Source organism: Glycine soja, chromosome 14 (assembly GCF_004193775.1).
Source record: "Glycine soja cultivar W05 chromosome 14, ASM419377v2, whole genome shotgun sequence".
Taxonomy (NCBI): Eukaryota; Viridiplantae; Streptophyta; class Magnoliopsida; order Fabales; family Fabaceae; genus Glycine; species Glycine soja.
Window position 1 is genome coordinate 6,102,315 of NC_041015.1, and position 20,414 is coordinate 6,122,728.

At 31.1% G+C, this 20,414-nt stretch overlaps 2 protein-coding genes and 1 pseudogene across 2 annotated transcripts; all 3 read left to right on the plus strand.

Moving 5' to 3' along the window:
• LOC114384244 (dihydroflavonol 4-reductase) lies at nucleotides 1-4,252 on the plus strand. Its single transcript, XM_028343900.1, has 6 exons — nucleotides 1-231; nucleotides 642-811; nucleotides 1,687-1,881; nucleotides 2,570-2,729; nucleotides 3,288-3,480; nucleotides 3,877-4,252. Exons 1-6 carry the CDS (start codon nucleotides 114-116, stop codon nucleotides 4,070-4,072), a joined length of 1,032 nt encoding a protein of 343 aa, XP_028199701.1. The 5' UTR covers nucleotides 1-113; the 3' UTR covers nucleotides 4,073-4,252.
• Nucleotides 4,253-9,213: 4,961 nt separating this feature from the next.
• LOC114383082 lies at nucleotides 9,214-11,784 on the plus strand (annotated as a pseudogene).
• A 3,311-nt stretch (nucleotides 11,785-15,095) lies between these two features.
• LOC114384924 (proteasome subunit alpha type-1-B-like) lies at nucleotides 15,096-18,395 on the plus strand. The gene is made up of 2 exons (XM_028344766.1): nucleotides 15,096-15,546; nucleotides 17,661-18,395. Exons 1-2 carry the CDS (start codon nucleotides 15,196-15,198, stop codon nucleotides 18,171-18,173), a joined length of 864 nt encoding a protein of 287 aa, XP_028200567.1. The 5' UTR covers nucleotides 15,096-15,195; the 3' UTR covers nucleotides 18,174-18,395.
• Nucleotides 18,396-20,414: the final 2,019 nt, after the last annotated feature.

Below are 20,414 nucleotides of genomic sequence, written 5' to 3' on the forward strand. Positions count from 1 at the left end.
TATAAACCCCACCAATGCTTCCCATTCCTTTTCCAAGTCAACCCGAGAGAGAATTAAGATTTTATAATTTAACTGTTTTGGGGTGTGATTAAAAGAGAAGCTAGCTAAAAAAAATGGGTTCAGCATCCGAAAGTGTTTGCGTTACAGGAGCTTCTGGTTTCATCGGGTCATGGCTTGTCATGAGACTCATCGAGCGTGGCTACACCGTTCGAGCCACCGTACGCGACCCAGGTTACTTAATTAATTTCATGTCACCCTCCAACAATGTGTTTATTTACGATAATTGTTATAGTATCCGGATAATTATAAAAGATTTTTAAAACAATTATTTTTATATTAATATTTAAAATGAGTTTGAGCACTTTAAGGAATTAGAACATAAAATTTTTCAATCAACAAAACCCTTCAATTTTTTAAAGTACTTTTGGTTTAACTAGTTAGATCTGAAATTTTTTATTTGACACTCAATTAATCTTCTTTCATCTTGATTTATTTTAAAATAAAGTGATACTTTTAATTGCGATCCCATACACAACCGAAGATCGAAAGTATTATAGAATTTCTCTTAATTTACTTGCCAACAAAATATATAATATTATAACAGTAACATTATGTTAATCATTATACGCATTATTGTGCAGTAAACATGAAGAAGGTGAAGCATTTGGTGGAACTACCAGGCGCAAAGAGCAAACTGTCTCTGTGGAAGGCTGATCTTGCTGAAGAGGGAAGCTTTGATGAAGCCATTAAAGGCTGCACCGGAGTTTTCCACGTGGCCACCCCCATGGACTTTGAATCCAAAGACCCTGAGGTACAATATCATCCATTCACATTCACCTACTTTGATTTTCTGCCCTATATATCAAGATCACTCTTGAATATTAAATTAAAGTGATAATCCATGTTTTATTTTGTCGAAAATTAGTCACAAGCGAATAGATGTTTGGCATCAATATTGATAACAAAATTAAAGCTGTACCAAAAAAATTAATCGGCCTTTTCATCTCTTAAAAGATAATATTAATAATACTGATCTTTCATGGGCCAAAATTGTATTTTACTATAAAAGAAAAATATATATACCGACGATGAGGTATTATTCTCTTGATCTTGGGGCATTTAAAAATCTTTCCAATCAGCTAACTATATTTTCTATTAGAACCAAACATTCTAACTTAGTCTCTAAACTTACAATGATGATCAATCTAGTTCTTAAAACTATAAAAAATATTATATATTTTAATTTCTAAAATTACTAAATAATAATCATTTTATTCTTTAAATTAGAAAACAACAATTATTTTTAAGTAGTCTCTACAACTACAACAATAAAGACTAAAATGTGTATCGAAAAAAAGAAATGAAGACTAAAATGACAGGCGTTTCCCATTACCTCACTTTCAAGTTGACGAGTTGCTGTTTAATTATGTGTTGTCAAAAGTAATGTTTGTTTTACGTGATATATATAATATGGTCCCAAACCAAATATTCCAGCCATGCCACATATATATAACACATAACCTTGACCTCTAGAGCCACATTAAAATCTCTTTAAAATATATATATATATAATTGATGAAAATTAATTATATGAAAATCGTAAAATGTGCATGCAATAATATTAGTATTGATGAAGATTGAATCTGACACGTTGTTAATTACAAATTTGATGCATGGCAAGTGCAGAATGAAGTGATAAAGCCTACAATAAACGGGGTACTAGACATCATGAAAGCATGCTTGAAGGCAAAAACTGTGCGAAGGCTAATATTCACGTCCTCAGCCGGAACCCTCAACGTTATTGAGCGCCAAAAGCCCGTTTTCGACGACACATGCTGGAGTGACGTTGAGTTTTGCCGTAGAGTTAAGATGACTGGTTGGGTTAGTAATTTATCTCCTCAGTTATGAATTATGATCAATGTTAATAGAAGATTATCATATCATCTGACTCGCATCAAGGATAAAACAACTATAAGCTTGAGTTTTAGATCCATGAAAAAAATATTTGTTTTTAGTTTTTATAAAACAAAAAAAAAAGAAGTTATATATTGACAAAAGAACACAATATATTTCTCATTTAAAATAAAATATTTCTCTTAAAATTTACTTTATGTCTTACTAATGTGTCCGTGGTCTGTGGATAGCATGTCATTAACCATCACTCTCGACAACATAATAATTGTTATTAAAAGATACATAAATAATGTTTGATTAAAATATTTTTCAATCTATAAAATTATGGAGCTTTTATAAAATTAATAATTACTTTAATTTGTTTTTGTTCCTGTCTCTAAAAAATATGAAAATAATGTATTTTATTTATTGAAAAAAGATTAAAACTATAGAGTGAATAGTCTACATATACACTCATAATATAAATAATTTTTACACTCTTATTTAATGATAAACTTTCGTTCAATCACATATTGTTATCGTTGTGTATATATAGCAAGTTAGTTGATATTTATAATAAAAGTGATGGTAATTAACAATGGTTCTAACTATATATGTAATTTTTTTTACATGCAATTAATAATGATTTTTTTTCCTTATCTTGGTTTGAATGTAGATGTATTTTGTTTCTAAAACACTGGCGGAGAAAGAAGCATGGAAATTTGCCAAAGAGCAGGGCCTGGACTTCATCACTATCATTCCACCTCTTGTTGTCGGTCCCTTTCTGATGCCAACCATGCCACCTAGCCTAATCACGGCTCTATCGCCAATCACAGGTACATTATGCAAATTAAGAAAAATAATTAGTAGACACACAACTCTAAATTACACCATTTTTTACATGATGCCAACCATTTTTTACACCCAAGTTTTTTTTTTTAACTTTTAGTGAATTTTACTCCTACAAATTAATTTAACACATTTTACCTTTAACTTTTAATAAACTTCTAAATTTTACTATTTATCACTTATATATTAATAAGTATAAAAGTTGAGGATAAATTTGTAAAAAAATAAAAAAAAAATAGTAGTAAAATTCATCAAAAAAATTGAGTGTAAAATTTGTTAGAAAAATAAGAAGTGGGAGGGGGATAAAGATATAATTATGTTAGAAGTAAATTGATGGAGAATAAAATTCCTAAGGTTTTTAAAAAATGTACGTAAAATGTATTAAATTAATTTTTCAAAATAAAATTTGTTAAAATTTAAAAAGTAAGGAATAAAAAGTGCAAGCTTTGCTGTTATAGCTAGAGATATTATGATTCTTAATTGTGGGAACTAATTAAAGAAATGTTTCTCTATATTATGCTGAAGTGGTGCTTAAAAATTGGCAGGAAATGAGGACCATTACTCGATCATAAAGCAAGGTCAATTCGTCCACTTAGATGATCTCTGTCTTGCTCACATATTTCTGTTTGAGGAACCAGAAGTGGAAGGGAGGTACATATGCAGTGCATGTGACGCTACCATTCATGACATTGCCAAATTAATTAACCAAAAATACCCTGAGTACAAGGTCCCCACCAAGTAAGTCTCACAACTACTTTATAAATATCATACTTATAAAAATTAAATAAATAAAAAACGGTTTAAATTCACCAGCTCAACCAGCTAGCTGAACTTGAAATTGGTTCTGATATTCACGGTAAGAAACCAAAACTAGTACCTTAAATGAAATGCAAAATTAAAATTCAACATTTGAGAGAGCATTCTAATGTTATGGATTTGAACTCACAAGTAAAGAGTTTTGGGAAATTAAAGGGGATCTTAGTAATTAAACTAGAATTAATCTCGTACTACATATAAGGTGTAAAAATTCCTTGTAAATAAAAAAGAAAGTATTACACAGTAAAACAAATGTATAAATAAAGCATATATAAAATTAACTATAGGTTGGACTAATTGTGCACATTGGATTTTTAGGTTCAAGAATATTCCAGATCAATTGGAGCTTGTGAGATTTTCTTCCAAGAAGATCACAGACTTGGGATTCAAATTTAAATACAGCTTAGAGGACATGTACACTGGAGCAATTGACACATGCAGAGACAAAGGGCTTCTTCCGAAACCTGCAGAAAAAGGGCTTTTTACTAAACCTGCAGATCAGAAACTCCAGTGAATGCCATCATGCAGAAATAAATACGCATTCATATCTTTGTATCTGTGTGATGGCTGTGCAACTTGCTTTTCTTATTCCGTTTCTTGATTAACGTTTCTGTTTTATGAAAAATTAGAAATGTGAGTGGCTTGTATGGCCAGGTTATCTTCAATAAGTTAATAAAACCATCTTCTAAAGTCTTGTTCACTTGCGTAAGTTAATAAATATATTACTACACACACACACAAAAAAAAAAAAAAACACTCCCCTCTCATTTTGCATCAAACTCTACAATCGACAACCATATAAGTCATCCTTGTTTTCAGATTTATTTTTTTTCAATTCTTAACCTATAATTCTCATTCTCACATTTAAATAAAATAAAATAAAATAAAAATCTAACTCCATATACCCCTTATAGATAGGATTCTGAAAATAACTTGCTGTTGTAAGAGTGGGAAGGCAAGATTGTTTTCATTAATTTTAGGTTTAAATACTTTGTGTCCCTATAGTTATTCACGTTTTGATTTTGGTGCTTGTAATTTTAAAAGAAAATGTCCCTGAAATATTTTGTTTTATGTAGTTGGTCCTTGTAATTAGAAATCATTCAAGTGATTAATGATTGTTGATGATAATAAGTATCACATCAGTAAATGATGATATTATAAAGTGTCACGTTAATAATGTCATATCATCAAAAGTGTTACATTAATACATTAATAGGAATTAAGCCGGGCCATTAACCTACTACAAGGGGCTTAACCAATTTGTTTGAATGTCTTATCCCTAATGATCGTTTCCTTCCGACGTACACTGATCATATCCACACTCCTTTTTCTTCTTTTCCATCTTCCCTTTCTTTTTCTCATTCAAGCTCCATTCCATTCTTCTAAATCAGTTGGTTAAGAAAACCTCAACCCTTTTTGGCTTTAAGAAAAATAATCAATGTTATATTAACATGTATTTGAACACTTAATCGAACCATACACAACTTCCTTCAGGTGAAAAGAAGGGAATAAATTTCCAACTTAAAATCCAAGACGACTTCTCCTTGCTGCCACCGTTCTAGCTTAGCATTGTGTTTCTAGGCAATGTGTCTTGCTCGTCCAGGTGGTAATAAATTAAATCAACTCGAAAATAGTTTGAAATTTGATTTGATAATCAACTGTTCATGGATCAAATGAATTAAATTTGAGTTAAAAATTTAGCTCGTTAAATAAATAAATTAAATTTGAATTGTATTTCGTTCAACTCATTTGGTTCATGAATTAGTTTTATCTCTTTCTCTCTCTCTTTATATTTATATATATATATTAAATTTATCTAATTAATTGAATTTTCTATTATTTTATATATGTAGGGTAGGGTGGCTTTTTTTTTTAAGTAGACTTCGATTGTAACAAATATTTTTCTTGTCATACCTTATGGTTCTACAAAGCTAATAAAATAAATTCAATTTTATCTTTTTAAAAAAAATTAAACAATCATTTTATCTAAAATCTACCAATAAATTGAAATTTTGAAATGTAAAAGATTTTTAAAATTTTACTCTTAGTTCATGTGAATCGAGCTAATGAGCTGAGTTGTTTGTGAGCTTAAACCAAGTCAAATTCGAACGGGTAAAAGATTTATATCAAACTTTGAGATGAACTAAATATTAATGAGTCTATGTTTGGGTCTCATTAATGCTTGCCATGGATGAAAGTGTCATGTTGATTATTATGGTGTAGGCATGAATGGTGATCTTTAGTACCAAAGCATGATGCAATGAAGTGCAATCTTGTCTGGACATTATGATTTTTTGGGTGATAATCCTACACTATTACACAAAATAGTTTTTTAGAATAATTAAAAATGACTTTTTAAATTAATTGTATGACAATTATAAAATATCATGTACAAGAAGTGATGACTTTTTTTTATCAGTTTTCAGTCCATCTAAAAAGATAACTTTCAAGATTGGTTGGAAAAAGAACCAATCTAAAGTATATCTAAAAAGTTATGTTTTATATACAATATGTTTTGCTGATTTTTTATGCTTATAATTTCTAGAATATAATAATAATTATTATTTTGAGGATTAAGATTGTAATTGTTGAGAAATATTCAAGTATCATATTGGTTGTCTCAGTCCTTGAAGTGTAGTTTATATATCTATTAGACTTCATCTTAAAATTAATTGGCATTAAGTGAAGTTATCCAATAGATATATATATAAGCTACAATCCAAGGACCGAGACAATCGATAAATAAATAAGCTTGATGTGAGACTTGAGTATTTTCCAATTTAATCAATAAGTAAACATGTTGAGCTCAACTTTTTTAATTTCATATGTAAATATTTTTGTTTTCTAGATAGGTCAATTTTTTTAATTATGAAGCAGGCTTGCCTTATTCTTCTATCTTTTTTCTTTTTTGTTCTATTTTTCTGCCCAACTTAATTGCATTAATGTTTTTCTTTTTATTTGAACTGGTTACGACTTTCATATTGTTTCTTTCTTTTTTATGATTTTTTTTCTAAAATATTTGATGTATTAGAATTTTAAAGTCTAATTAATATATATTTGTAAATATACCTTTATTTAATATTTATTATTAGTGATACAAGTATCAAAAATCAAATTAATTAAATAAGTTCATTTTAGTTCAAATATAATAATTTTAGTTCAATTAAATATTTTTTAAATTTATGTGTTATATTCTTAATAAATAAAATTATGAAAAGAGGTAGTATAAGAAGTTTTACAACAAGAATGAAGATCGAATGAAATGTGTGAGCAGCCACCAGTCAGCAGTCACGTGCTCTTGAGTTCAGCTAACTTGTTGTACTAACATAACCGGCTGGTGATCACATGTTGAGCAGTTAAAGCTATCATAACACAATGAAATTAACCAATTCCCGAATCACAAACCAAAAAGACTTGCTTCGATGTGGATCTGCATTGTCTTTGTCCTGTGCCATGTGTGAGAATAAAGCAGATTTTAATTTGGAATTTCCTCGTTTAAAATAGCACATGTTTTCATATTAATATTAAAAATGGCAATTTAAACAGGTTTTTCTAATATTTAAATTATCAGTATTAAAAAAAATTCTGGGCTTGAGCATGGAAAAATAACTAAAGACATTATTTTATCCAAAAAATGGCCAATTTGATGGGAGAAAGATTACGCCTCTTAGTTGTATAAAAAAAATTATCAGTATGATTGTATTTTTCTTAAAGAATACCTTAATGAGTAATCTGTATGACACCATATTAGTTTTTTTTTTAAAAAACTATCAATAAGCTAATATTTTATCCCTTACTATCTGCATGATAATTTTGTTTTATTTAACTAAAATCTATAATAATAAGTATTTCTGAATATATAAATTATATTTAAGTTTATGATAAAAAAATATTTTGTGATATAAAGTTACTTTTAATTATTGATATTCTTTTAAAAATATAAAAATTCAATTTAAAAAAATAAAAATGAAAATAATAGATTTAATAAGATAAGAGGTTAACAAAAATTTCTAAAACACTTTCATTGAAAAATAATTTCTAAAAAAACTCACATTCAAAAATAAATTCTAAAAAAGGAGAAATAGTTATTATATATATTAAATTTATCATAAAAAAATATTTTGAAATTTTAAATTCTTGTCATATCAGTCTTTACTGATTTCTAAAGTAATATAATTTTTTTTAAGGCAAAGTAAAGGTATTATATATAAAGAGTAATTGCATAAACTGTACAAGGTGTACAGGTATACCCCCAATACAAGGCTAATACAGTACCGAAAAATCAGAGATCCCTTATAAATACTGACTGTGAGCCTCAACACCATTCCTACATCAGTCCAAAAAATCCCTTATAAAAGTCATATTTATTAATATATTAAATTATTATTAACAAAAAGTCTACAATATAATTTTGCCTTATAGGACAAAATCACCAAATTGGATCCCTTTTACAAATTAATTACTAAAATGAATCTGTTTCATTTTTATTTATCAAGGGGGTCTGTTATTTTACTATAAAACGCTTACCTGAGGAGCGCATTCCACTCAAACGCGACGCGTGGCGTGACTTGACAGGACGATGGGACAGGGATGGAAGTGGTGGTCTGCCGGGCGCGACCACTAGTGGTGGCCTGCCAAGCGCTACCAGTAGTGGTGGGGCCCCAGGCGCGACCACTAGTGGTAGCCTGTCAGGCACGTCCACTAGTGGTGGGCCCAGGCACGTCCCTCTTCCCTATAAAACTCCTTCCCCTCCGTTTCATTTTCACACAAAAACGTTGAAGTGAGCTGAGTTGAAACGTGTTGAAGCGCTTTATACCGGTTAGAATTACTCTAAATAAATTAAATTACTGTCACAACAATTTCCTACTTCGCACACTTATGACGCAAAACAATCGACATTTATTTTTAATGTCTACGTATAAATTTTGGTTATTAAAAAAATATACCAACAACATCAATAATTATGAGCTTAACTAATAATAATAATAATGTGCTAGACATAAAAACTACTACAATAAATAATTATTGTCATCAACAAACAAATATAACATAATTATAACCAAAAATTAAATTATTAAGTTACCAAAAATTACTAATTATCACACAAAAAATATAAACAAAATTACTATTTCATTTTATAGTTCGTGTCAATTTGTTTATGCACCTACAAAATATAATTATTATTATCATCAACAAAATAAATATTAATTAATGCTATAATGTATCGAAGATAAAAAATATTTATTAATTTTGAACAAAATTTCTAACCGGTATAAAGCGCTTCAACACGTTTCCTTACTTCAACGTTTTTGTGTGAAAATGAAACGGAGGGAAAGTGGTTTTATAGGGAAGAAGGACGTGCCTGGAGCCCACCACTAGTGGACGCGCCTGACAGGCTACCACTAGTGGTCGCGCCTGGGAGGCCACCACTAGTGGTTGCGCCTGTCAGGCCACCACTTCTACCCCTGTCCCATCGTCCTGTCAAGTCACACCACGTGTCGCGTTCTCAGGTAAGCTCTTTGTAGTAAAATAAGAGACTCTCTTACTAAATAAAAATGAAACAAACCCATTTTGATAATTAATTTGTAAAAGAGATCCAATTTAATGATTTTGTCTTATAGTAGTAATTAAGAAGAGAGAAAAAGGAGAGTGAATATGGGTTCAAAATCCGAAAGTGTTTGCTTTACAGGAGCTTCTGGTTTTATCGGGTCACGAGACTCATCGAGCGTGGCTACACTGTTCGAGCCACCGTACGCGACCCAGGTCCCAATATTGCATCATTTTTCATCTCATCTCATGCATGCCTAAGTTACCTCACCTTTTTAATCTACTACTAACAAAATATATACAACACTTTATTATTAATTATTACATTATTGTATATTTATATGCACGCTTCAGCTAACATGAAGAAGGTGAAGCATTTGGTGGAACTGCCAGGTGCAAAGAGCAAATTGTCTCTGTGGAAGGCTGATCTTGCTCAAGAGAGAAGCTTTGATGAAGCCATTGAAGGCTGCACCGGAGTTTTCCACGTGGCAACCCCCATGGATTTTGAGTGCAATGACCCTGAGGTATGTTGATCAATTTCACACTTATTTTTTCCCTTGCCATTTATCAATTTTTTTTAGTCTAAATATGCCACGAGTACTGGCAAAATGGTCATTTTAACATGATCCAGCACTCTGGTGATACTGATATGCAACTAAGAAACCTATAGGGTTCCCTAACATGAAGTCTAGAACATAAGCATAATGCGCATAATTGATAAATAAATTTCTTAAAAATAAGATAAATTAATTGGTAGACAATTATGTTAATTGTTTCCTCATATCTTGGTTCTTGTTGAAGTGAAATACTCAATCTGATTATTTATTCTCCAACATCATAAACTCATCTTTTGTTTGACACAATTATATCATTGGGCATATGCAATATGATAAAAGATAATTATATTTGAATACTCTTTTGTTTTAAATACTCCATCAATATTTCTTATTTTTCTTTATCTATTTTATTTTAACAAGTGACCTATTGTATCTATATTTTTTTATATATTGATAATGATACATGAATATTGTATATTATATTTTCTCTTCCGTGTATTCCTTCCTATTACATCAAACCACCTATCATACTTTTTTTTATATGAGTGTCCACGAAATAATTTCTTCTTAATTTCTATCTCTTTTTTACTTGATGTCAACTAGCATTTAGATGTCTAAATATATTTTTCTTATGATAAGAGACCAATAAACAATTAAGTTATTAGTATTAGTCAACTAATGATAACCGCCATCGATTAATACCATATTTCATGTGGACGACTTCTTATTGACGTGTTGCAAAACGCAGTGACTCGTTTTAGAGATACACGTTCGTACGTAAACCCAACATTCCAATTCCTAACGATATATAACCCGACCAGAGCTACTAGCTACCAGTCCAACCTAGTCTTTATGTTTTTTTTTCTTGTATTTTTTTTTGGGGGGCTATTTTGTCAAGTTACTGAAATTGTGGCATGATGATCGTGATGACAACAACTTGTATGGTTGTATTTGTTCAGCATATAAAATTCTCCAAGGGTTTGCAAATAATTACAGTAGTAAGTTGTGAAATTCTTGTAACGTGCAACGTTAAAGTATTCTAATATGGTTAGAAATTAAATTTGATTGGAAATGCAGAACAAAGTGATAAATCCTACAATAAACGGATTGCTAGACATCATGAAAGCATGCGTGAAGGCCAAAATCTGAAAGCTTGTATTCACATCATTAGCTGGAACTGTGGACGTTACGGAGCACCCAAACCCTGTCATGGAAGAGAATTGTTGGAGTGATGTTGATTTCTGCAGAAGGGTCAAAATGACTGGCAGGGTTAGTTATTTTTAGTAATAAATAATTGTCACATATCATTGTTGTTATTTTTTTATTCAAAATTATTCATCGATTTTGTTGATAGATAATTTATAAATATGTCTGTAAGTATTTTTTTTTTTAAATCTTGAGGCTCATTGATCCTATTGAACTCCTAAAACTTAATTCACCTAAATTTTCTATATATAAAAGAAATGATTTGTGGTGGACACTATATATACTATTTGTCACCTAGTAAGATAAATAAATAAATAAAAAAATAATAGATGATATAATGTGATATGAAAAATATAAAATAATAAGTATTAATAAAATGTTTGTAATTTAAGAGTGTTAAAACATTATTATATCTTTATTAACAGGAGACTAAAACTTGATCAAATCTAACATAAAAATGAGTTGTCTTAATGACACGTTGTGCATGAATAAAAATTAATAGATTATTTAAGATTATCAGATTATCCGTAATCTTGACTAATAATTATATAACACATGAATAATTAAAGAAATACTTATTAAATAAAAGATATATTCATTAATAATCTAATAATAATTAATGATGTTATCTTTTAATTTAAGTGATCTTAATTATTTATAAATATTAAATTATTTTCGCTGCATATATTTATTGATGAAAACACAGATAATATAATGGTCCTAAATTATCTAAGAATTTCTCGTTTTTGGGAGTCTATATGTCACATTTCTCTCCTCCAAGAGAAAAAGAGAAACAGGGGGAAATAAATAATCCGGATATGATTTTGTAATCTAAATCATGTTTCCATTTTTTGTAGAAGCGTGGAAATTTGCCAAAGAGTACAACATAGACTTTGTATCAGTCATTCCACCCCTTGTGGTTGGCCCCTTTATTATGCCAACATAAAAAATATTTTTTGAACAGTAAAAGAATATTATATAAAACACTTTAAAAAAGAAAAATAAAATAAATACATTATCTAATAATAACTAAAATAAAAAAATTACAAAAACAAAAATGAAAAAAATACTAAATTATAGAGAAAAAATATTTAATTCTTTATTTTACTATTCATCCTCCAATGAATTAATGATATTTTATGCCACTTCTTATGCAATTGTTTTAAAATTTAGATGGATGACAGCAAGAAAGAATAACGTCCCTACAAAGTAAGACTTCCCAACTACATCGTTTCGTTAATCTCACACACACACACACACACACACACACACACACACACACACACTTCAATATGTATGAATAATGCACAAATTAAAATTGTATGTTGTGCTAATTAATTGTACGCATTTTGATGTTTAGGTTCAAGAATATTCCAGATGAATTGGACATTATTAAATTTTCTTCGAAGAAGATCACATACTTGAGCTTCAAATTTAAGTACAGCTTAGAGGATATGTTCACCGGAGCCGTCGAAACCTGCAGAGAAAAAGGGCTTCTTCCTAAACCTGAAGAAACTACAGTTAATGGGCTTCTTCCTAAACCTCCAGAAACTACAGTTAATGGCACCATGCAAAAATAAATATGCATAATTTCATATCTTGTTTTGGATAAATATGTATATTGAAGATTGTTTAATATTATTTTTTTGAAAGGTATCATGTGAAGAATTTTTAGTTATAATAAAGTATTGTTTTGTTTTTTATTTAACTATTACATTTATTGTTTTATTAATTTGTTAATTTAATAAGTTTCAAGACTTGTTATCATAGATATTAGATATTTTGACAAAAAGTAGAAAAATTATAAAATTTAAATTTAAATTATTCTTGATTATAAAATTATTGTAAATAAAACATTAACATTCTAGATATATACATCAATGTGGTCTTTATTAGATAAAGATTATTAATAATCTAATTTATCAAATTACTTCTCAATTAAGATTTTACAATGATTAGATTTAAATTGTCAATAGAAAAATTTTAAGAAGAAATATAATATATATTTTTTGACGAATTGGCATATATAACAAGTTACTTATTTTATTTTTATTTCAAATTATTAGTTGAATGAATATTGAATTTGATTAAATGATTGAATAAATTAATAACTAATCAAGAAATAACACATTAGCTTTTGGTAATTAATGAGGTTGAGTTCTATGGTAAAATTAAAACCTTGAAAAAAGTAATTGAATAAATGATTGATTAAACTAGTTTATAAGTTATTCAAAATAGCTTACAACAAGAGTTCCTGACCAAACAATTCATAGTATATTTTTAAAAGGCCAAATGACTTATTTGGTCTTTCATCTTATTTTTTGTTCAATTTGATCTTTTATCTTTTTAAAAGTTCATTTTAACCATTCATGTTTTTAAATCAATTCAAAATAGTTCTTTCATCCATTTAAAGTTAACGTCATTAATGAGATATTATTATTGGCGATTAAAAACCGTCACAAAATGTAGTTTCTCCCTCCTCTATTTCCTCCTCATTTCTTTTCTCAATCAACCTAATAGAGATATTCTTGAATGATATTGAACCAAAAGATGATAATGAACAAGTCTAAGACCAAATCACAAATTGCAACAATAATTTTCCACCACACTATTAAAAACTTGATCGGAGCCACAACACTATCCATTGTAACCACAATCAAGAACAAAAATTTTGCTATCATCAAGACAAGGAAAACATAGACACCAATAGAACAAATGAAATACCATTGCACCACCACACTGGAGACGACAGTTCCCCTTTCAAAAAACCCAAAGCTGACCCCACACCACTACATTCTCCTCTTGAGTCGAAGTCACAACAACCGCGAGATGTGAAAAGGGAGAAAAGATGTAGAGGGCAATGGTGATGCAATGGAGGTAGAAAGAACCACCAATTCAGGATATGTAATGGGAGAATTTGGTGGTGAAACGAGATATGATCTTATTTGGGTTTGTGGTTTTTAGTTTAGGAGAAAAGGAATTAGGGATTATGGAGTATGAATATTAATTAACGGTATTAACTTTAAATTTATAGAAGAACCATTTTAAATTGATTTAAAAATATGAAGGACCAAAATCAACTTTTAAAAAGATAAAAGACCAAATTGAATAAAAATACATGAGAGACAAATAGGTCATTTGGCCTTTTAAAACAATAATTAATTTTTTGCTTAATTGAACTTTTTGTTCCCTCCCCCAAAAGTTTCACAATCTCACAAATTTTGTCCCTCAATTTTTTTGGGTTAAATTTTGCCTCTAAATAAATTAACATAATATTACAAATTTTGACTTTTCATAGAAAAATTGCGACAATTAAAGGAAAAACTCCACAAAATTGTCTTAATTATGGCAATTTAAAAATTACCGCAGAATTTCTTAATTGTGGCATATGTAATAATTATCAATAATTAATAATTAATAAAAAATAAAAAAGTGAGGTTTGCTGCAAAATTCGACCACCAATCTTTAGGGTAATGCTATCTATATCTCCCATTTTACTTTTTACAACTCATATTTTTTTACTTTCTGAAATCCTAAAATTACCCCTACCTTCCCCTCCAAAGCCCACATTTTCCTTTCTTGTACTCTTCCCTTTCTTTCTCTCACCTTTTCCCTCATCCTTCCTTCTTATTTTCTTCTCCTTAAATCCATCTTGATCTTTTTTTTCCCCACTTTTCTCTCATCTTATAGAAACTAGTTTCAGACTTTCAGTAACATAAAAAATTATATTATATTAAGAAAAATAGTTTCTATAATGTAATTTTAATTTTTTAATACGCTATAAAAACTAGTTTCTCTTAGATAAATTATATTTTTTATCAGTGGGAAAAGAAAAGGAACAAAAGACAACAACTACAATATGCAAGAGGAGATGCTGAGAGAATCAACTAACAATAAATCCCTCATTTGAGGAGGGCAAACACTCCACTTAGTTCTTACTTCTTATCTGAATAGATGAAGAACCTCGACGAGCAAGCGAATCCGCACATTTATTGCCATCAGGGTAGACATGCTGCAAGATGAGTTTCCATTGCTTGACCATGAAGGCTTATATTATGAAAAATACTTTCTGTCAAATATATTTTTGTCAATTTTGTGTTTTTTTTAATAGACAGATATGAAAAGTAAGTAGGGAAGTGTAAATAGAAACCGATCCATAGTGTGTGAGCCCATTGGGTTAGTGGACTAAACAGTCAAACATGACTTACTTACTTGTCCAACACTGAAGGCATAGGGAGAGAGAGAGAGTTCTTGAGGAAGAAGAAAAAAAGGTGAAATATAGAGTGAAGAAGAAGAAATAGAGGGTTTTGGTGTTTGAATCGTGAAAATGTTCAGAAACCAGTACGACACGGACGTGACGACATGGAGCCCGGCGGGGAGGCTGTTCCAGGTGGAGTACGCGATGGAGGCGGTGAAGCAGGGCTCGGCGGCGATAGGGCTCCGATCCAAGACCCACGTGGTCCTCGCATGCGTCAACAAGGCTAACTCCGAACTCTCATCGCACCAGAAGAAGATCTTCAAGGTCGACAACCACATCGGCGTCGCCATCGCCGGCCTCACCGCCGACGGCCGCGTCCTCTCCCGCTACATGCGATCCGAGTGCATCAACTATAACTACACCTACGAGTCACCGCTCCCCGTAGGGAGACTCGTCGTTCAGCTCGCGGATAAGGCTCAGGTCACCGCTCTTCCTCAATCAACTCACTCTATTTTCTTCCGCGTTTTGTCAAAATAATAATAATAATATTTTTCTGATCGACAAATGTTAGTTTTTATTAGCCTCGGATTCGAACGCGCGACCTCTCCCCTTCACCACCACCACCACTAGACCAACCTTATATCTCCTAATAATAATAATAATTAGTATCTCGCTGCATTTGTAATTATTAGTATCGGAGCGACGGCTCGTCTAAGCCTGCACTTTTGTTAAAATTTCGATTTTAGGTTTATGTGATCGAACTGGTCTGGTTTGTTTGTTCAATTTTGGGAATGAATTATGAGAATGTGAGTTTAATTTCTTTGCTGCTCCACGAATTTCAAATCACAACGGGTGGAGACTGATGCTGATTTGAGTTTAGTTGTGATAATTGATTTTTTTTATGTAAGGTTTTGAAAAATGTCCGTCACAACAACGTCAAGGTTTTCGGGGTGTTTGAGTGCAATTGTTTGTGACTGCATTTGTCTGTGAAATTCTGTGATATCGAGGAACTCAATGGAGGTGCGACTGCGATTTAAAATTGTGGTTGTGGTAGGGTTTACTATTGGGAACAATTGCGGACAAATCCAGTTGATGTAGCTGCAATTGCAGTCAGGAAGACTTTAAAAGTGCCCGGATGTTAAGGCTGCAATTGGTTGCGGAACATTTTTAAAAACCTTTTGATGTGCTACTGATCGGTTTTGGTTCTTTGCACGGGCATTGCAACTGAGTTGTTAAATACACAATGAATGTTTGAATATGTGTTTTCATTCTCTAATGTGTGCTGAATTTCTATTCTTTCGAGGTTTTGAGGATGTTCTTGTATTAGAGAAGATGTTGGGTATCCATATGATTTACTGAGCATTGTAGTGAGTTATAAATAGGGCTATATAGTGGTGATATAACATAGTAGTGGAGTGAAGTGATCCTAGGCTGCTACAGAATTCAAACAGCTGAGCGGTTTTCAATTGGGATCGTTGCAGCTGGAATAGTGTCTTTTCACATACTATAGTAGTGCTACCATGATATAAGCTTCAAAGCCCCCCATTTTTTGCCCCTGAAACAAGGTTCTTTAGGATTTTTTTGGGTAAAACTGTGGTTTCTCCTCCGTTTTCAAATGCATTTTTTGCTTTAGGAAGATAGTAGGATTTGAAACCCTTCTTCCTGGACCATTCCATCAAAAGTTATCCCTGTTCCTTCACTTTACAGGACTAATATGTTTATCATGAATTTCCATAATTTTGGTTTCTTTTTCTGTTTGAGTATTTATATGTGTAGTATAAATTGTATAGTTTGTATTATGATTTAACCCACTTCCTGTAGTCTTACTATAGCATCTTCATAGCTGGCTGCTACAAGATTGATATATATTAAATAAATGTGCTTCCTCTATTGTGGTGGTTGTGGGAGAGGCCTTGGGTTCAATATCTGTTTGAAATTTGAATAGTTCATAGCACTGCCAAGGTTTCTGTTTACTGTGAGAGGAAATCCTGAAGGATGATAATATTTATGTTTACATCTTCCCAAGTTATGTATCTGTGTCATGGTTGTTACATCATGCAAATCTATGCTGATATCACGAAGTGAAGTGGAACACAGATTATTGTTATGTTGAAGTCAATGTAGCTTGCTTGTCAAATTCCTAGTGAGTAAGGTTGAAGTTATCATATGGTTTGAGTTCATTAAAGAAATAAAAAATGCATTTTTGACCCTAATTTTTCTTGCTGGGGTTGATGGATCTTTCAGTAGATAGAGATAGAGAGTATGCTGAACAACATTTTTAGGAGTAGTAATCCTCTGCCTCTTTTACTTTTTTTAGGTTCTTTAATATAGTTATATTATTGGAAGCTGATATGTTCAGTTCACAATGAACAAAATATTGGATTAGCTAATCTACATTATTTTATGATATACAGTTATACTTGAGTTTTAGTTGTAGAAAGTTGAATGAATGGGGTATGGGAGGTAATGCGTGTGCTTGTATCTGCAGAATTATGTGGCAAAAGAGGATAGCAAGAAAGAATAATCTGCAAATTTTATTAGAACTTAAAAGATCTCATTCTCATCACTATTTGTGATGCAATTTTGAGTTGCAGGTTTGCACCCAGCGGTCATGGAAACGTCCTTATGGAGTTGGACTCCTGGTAGCTGGATTAGATGAATCAGGAGCTCACCTCTATTACAACTGTCCCAGTGGAAACTATTTTGAATATCAGGCTTTTGCTATTGGGTCTCGCTCTCAAGCCGCAAAGACATATTTGGAACGCAGGTTTGAGAATTTTGTGGGCTCTTCACGAGAAGATCTGATCAAAGATGCACTTATTGCAACTAGGGAGTCCTTGCAAGGTGAAAAACTCAGGAGTTCTGTGTGCACAATTGCTGTGGTTGGTGTTGGTGAGCCATTCCACATTTTGGATCAGGAAACTGTTCAACAGTTGATTGATACTTTTGAGATTGTGAGGGAGGAAGAAGCTGCTCCAGCTGAAGAAGAAGCTCAGCCAGCAGCCGGACAGGATGCTCCCACAGATCCAGGTGCTGCTGCTGGTGCTGCAGATCAAGGTGGTGGTGCTGCTGCTGTAGACCAAGGTGGTTCTCCTATGGACATTTGATAATTTAAAATTAAGTACTAGAGGTGTTGAATACCAATATTTAAAGACGAGTAGGTTTCATGTGTCATGGGACAAGATATTTCTTTGATGGATTTTTTTTCCCTTAATCCTGTTTGTTTTTTCAATTCATCCATGCCTGATCATTGTAAACGATTTTATAGCTGTTTGATGAACTTGAATGCATGATTTACAACAATTAATTGAAATTCAGGCTGAAAAAAATGTTGGACAAACTCTTTAGAGACTAAGGATTATATATTTATATTATAAAATAATTTTATATTATTATTCAATCATAACATATCATATATGATAAGTTTCTTAATTTTTATAATAATTTTTTTAAAGTCATATCAACAATTACTTGTAGTTGAATAATAATGTATGACCATTAAACTTGAAAAACTTAATTATTTTTAAAGAAAAAAAATTATACATTGATAACTTAAAACATTTTTATGTTGTGATGTACTTTATATGGGAAGTTTGTTGAAAGTAAGTCTGTCTTACACCATGTAGAGATATTAAACATATAACTTTATGTGCAACACAATTTCTTAAATTATGAAAAAGTATTTATTTGAGGGCGAGCCCTGGTGCAGCGGTAAAGTTGTGCCTTGGTGACTTGTTGGTCATGGGTTCGAATCCGGAAACAGCCTCTTTGCATATGCAAGGGTAAGGCTGCGTACAACATCCCTTCCCCATACCTTCGCATAGCGAAGAGCCTCCGGGCAATGGGGTATGAAGTTTTTATGAAAAAGTATTTATTTATTTCAAATATAATAGGGAGAGGTTCAAGGGAGGATTAATAAGGGAGGTGGGTTTTTATGGAAGCCCTTGAAGGTTCTTATAGGGAAGGGAACGAGAAAGAGAACAAAGTAGGATACCGGGATTGAATCCTGCATTTGTACTGGATCTTTTGCCACTTTATCTTTTATAAATTGTGTTAAGAGGATAAGCTTGAAACATCGCATTACCATAGTATGAATTTATTTTTTTTAAAAGAGTATGAACTAATATTTTAGTATCAAATAAATTGAATCCATTCTGTTGATTGAAGTTCACCAAGCAATCCCTTATTCGTTTGGGATATGTTCCATGTTTGGAACTGTAGTTTTAAAGGAAAAAAAAAAAAAGAAAGAAAGAAGAGAAGGCCAATTTAATAGTTTAAAAATAAAAGATAAAAATCTTAATAATCATATAATTCTCTTAATTTTAAAACAAAAACTTGCCTTACTCTTCCTATCCTTTTAAAATTTTACTTCCAAGCAAAAGTGTTAAACTATATATTCTTTGTCTATCTCTTTCTCTACCCCAAAAATACTGGATATAAAATAATTGCAAAAATAGTTTTGTTGACAAATTCTTTAATTCAAGCCATATCAACATTAATCGATGAATAATTCTAAATCAATTTTCTAGCAACATCTTTCTATACATTTTTTTTTACTTATGAATAGTGTGGACATGGCTTGTTGGAAGAACCAAATGTATGTTTCTCGTTGATAATTCTTTGGTTAAATTAATTATTTTTTCTAATTCATTATTTTGGTTTGATTTAATCTTTAATTTTTTTTTGGATTCAATTTGATTCTCATCATCCATTTGCATCTAATCTCCATTAAGTTTGTATTCACATGTCTACTTAAGGAAAGGATATGTTATTTGTTACATGAATTTCACCATTAACAATTTTGATGGAATAAAATGACTGATTAAATTGAACTCTTTTTAGAAATTAGAAAAACAAATTGAATCAAAAAATAAAATAAAAGACTAAATTAAATCAAAACAATAAATTTTAAAAAAATATTTTTTTGTGGATAAGCAAAACATTATTATTAACACGGTACCAGCAATACCAATGATAGTTACAGGATCCAAAACATGACAAATTACGGAAAATAGATTATCACCCGAGTCATAGCTACGGGACACATTTATCCTTTTCATAATTACCTCCTAGAACAAAATCAACACTGTCCCTTTGATAAACCAGTAGATTGTTACAAGAGTGTATTAAATCCGTGAAGTTTGAAGACACACCCTGGGGTTTGAATACCATTCAGAAAAAGAGAAATGAAATGCTTCCACCTTTGCTTCCAGCCATGCCCAAGATTTGTATTTGATCATCTCCAAAGCATAATCCAAATCCCAGGTTTTCCCATCAAAGATGATCCTGTTTCTGATGTTCCACAATGTCTAGACAACCGCACACCAATCTGATTTCCACTCCTTGTT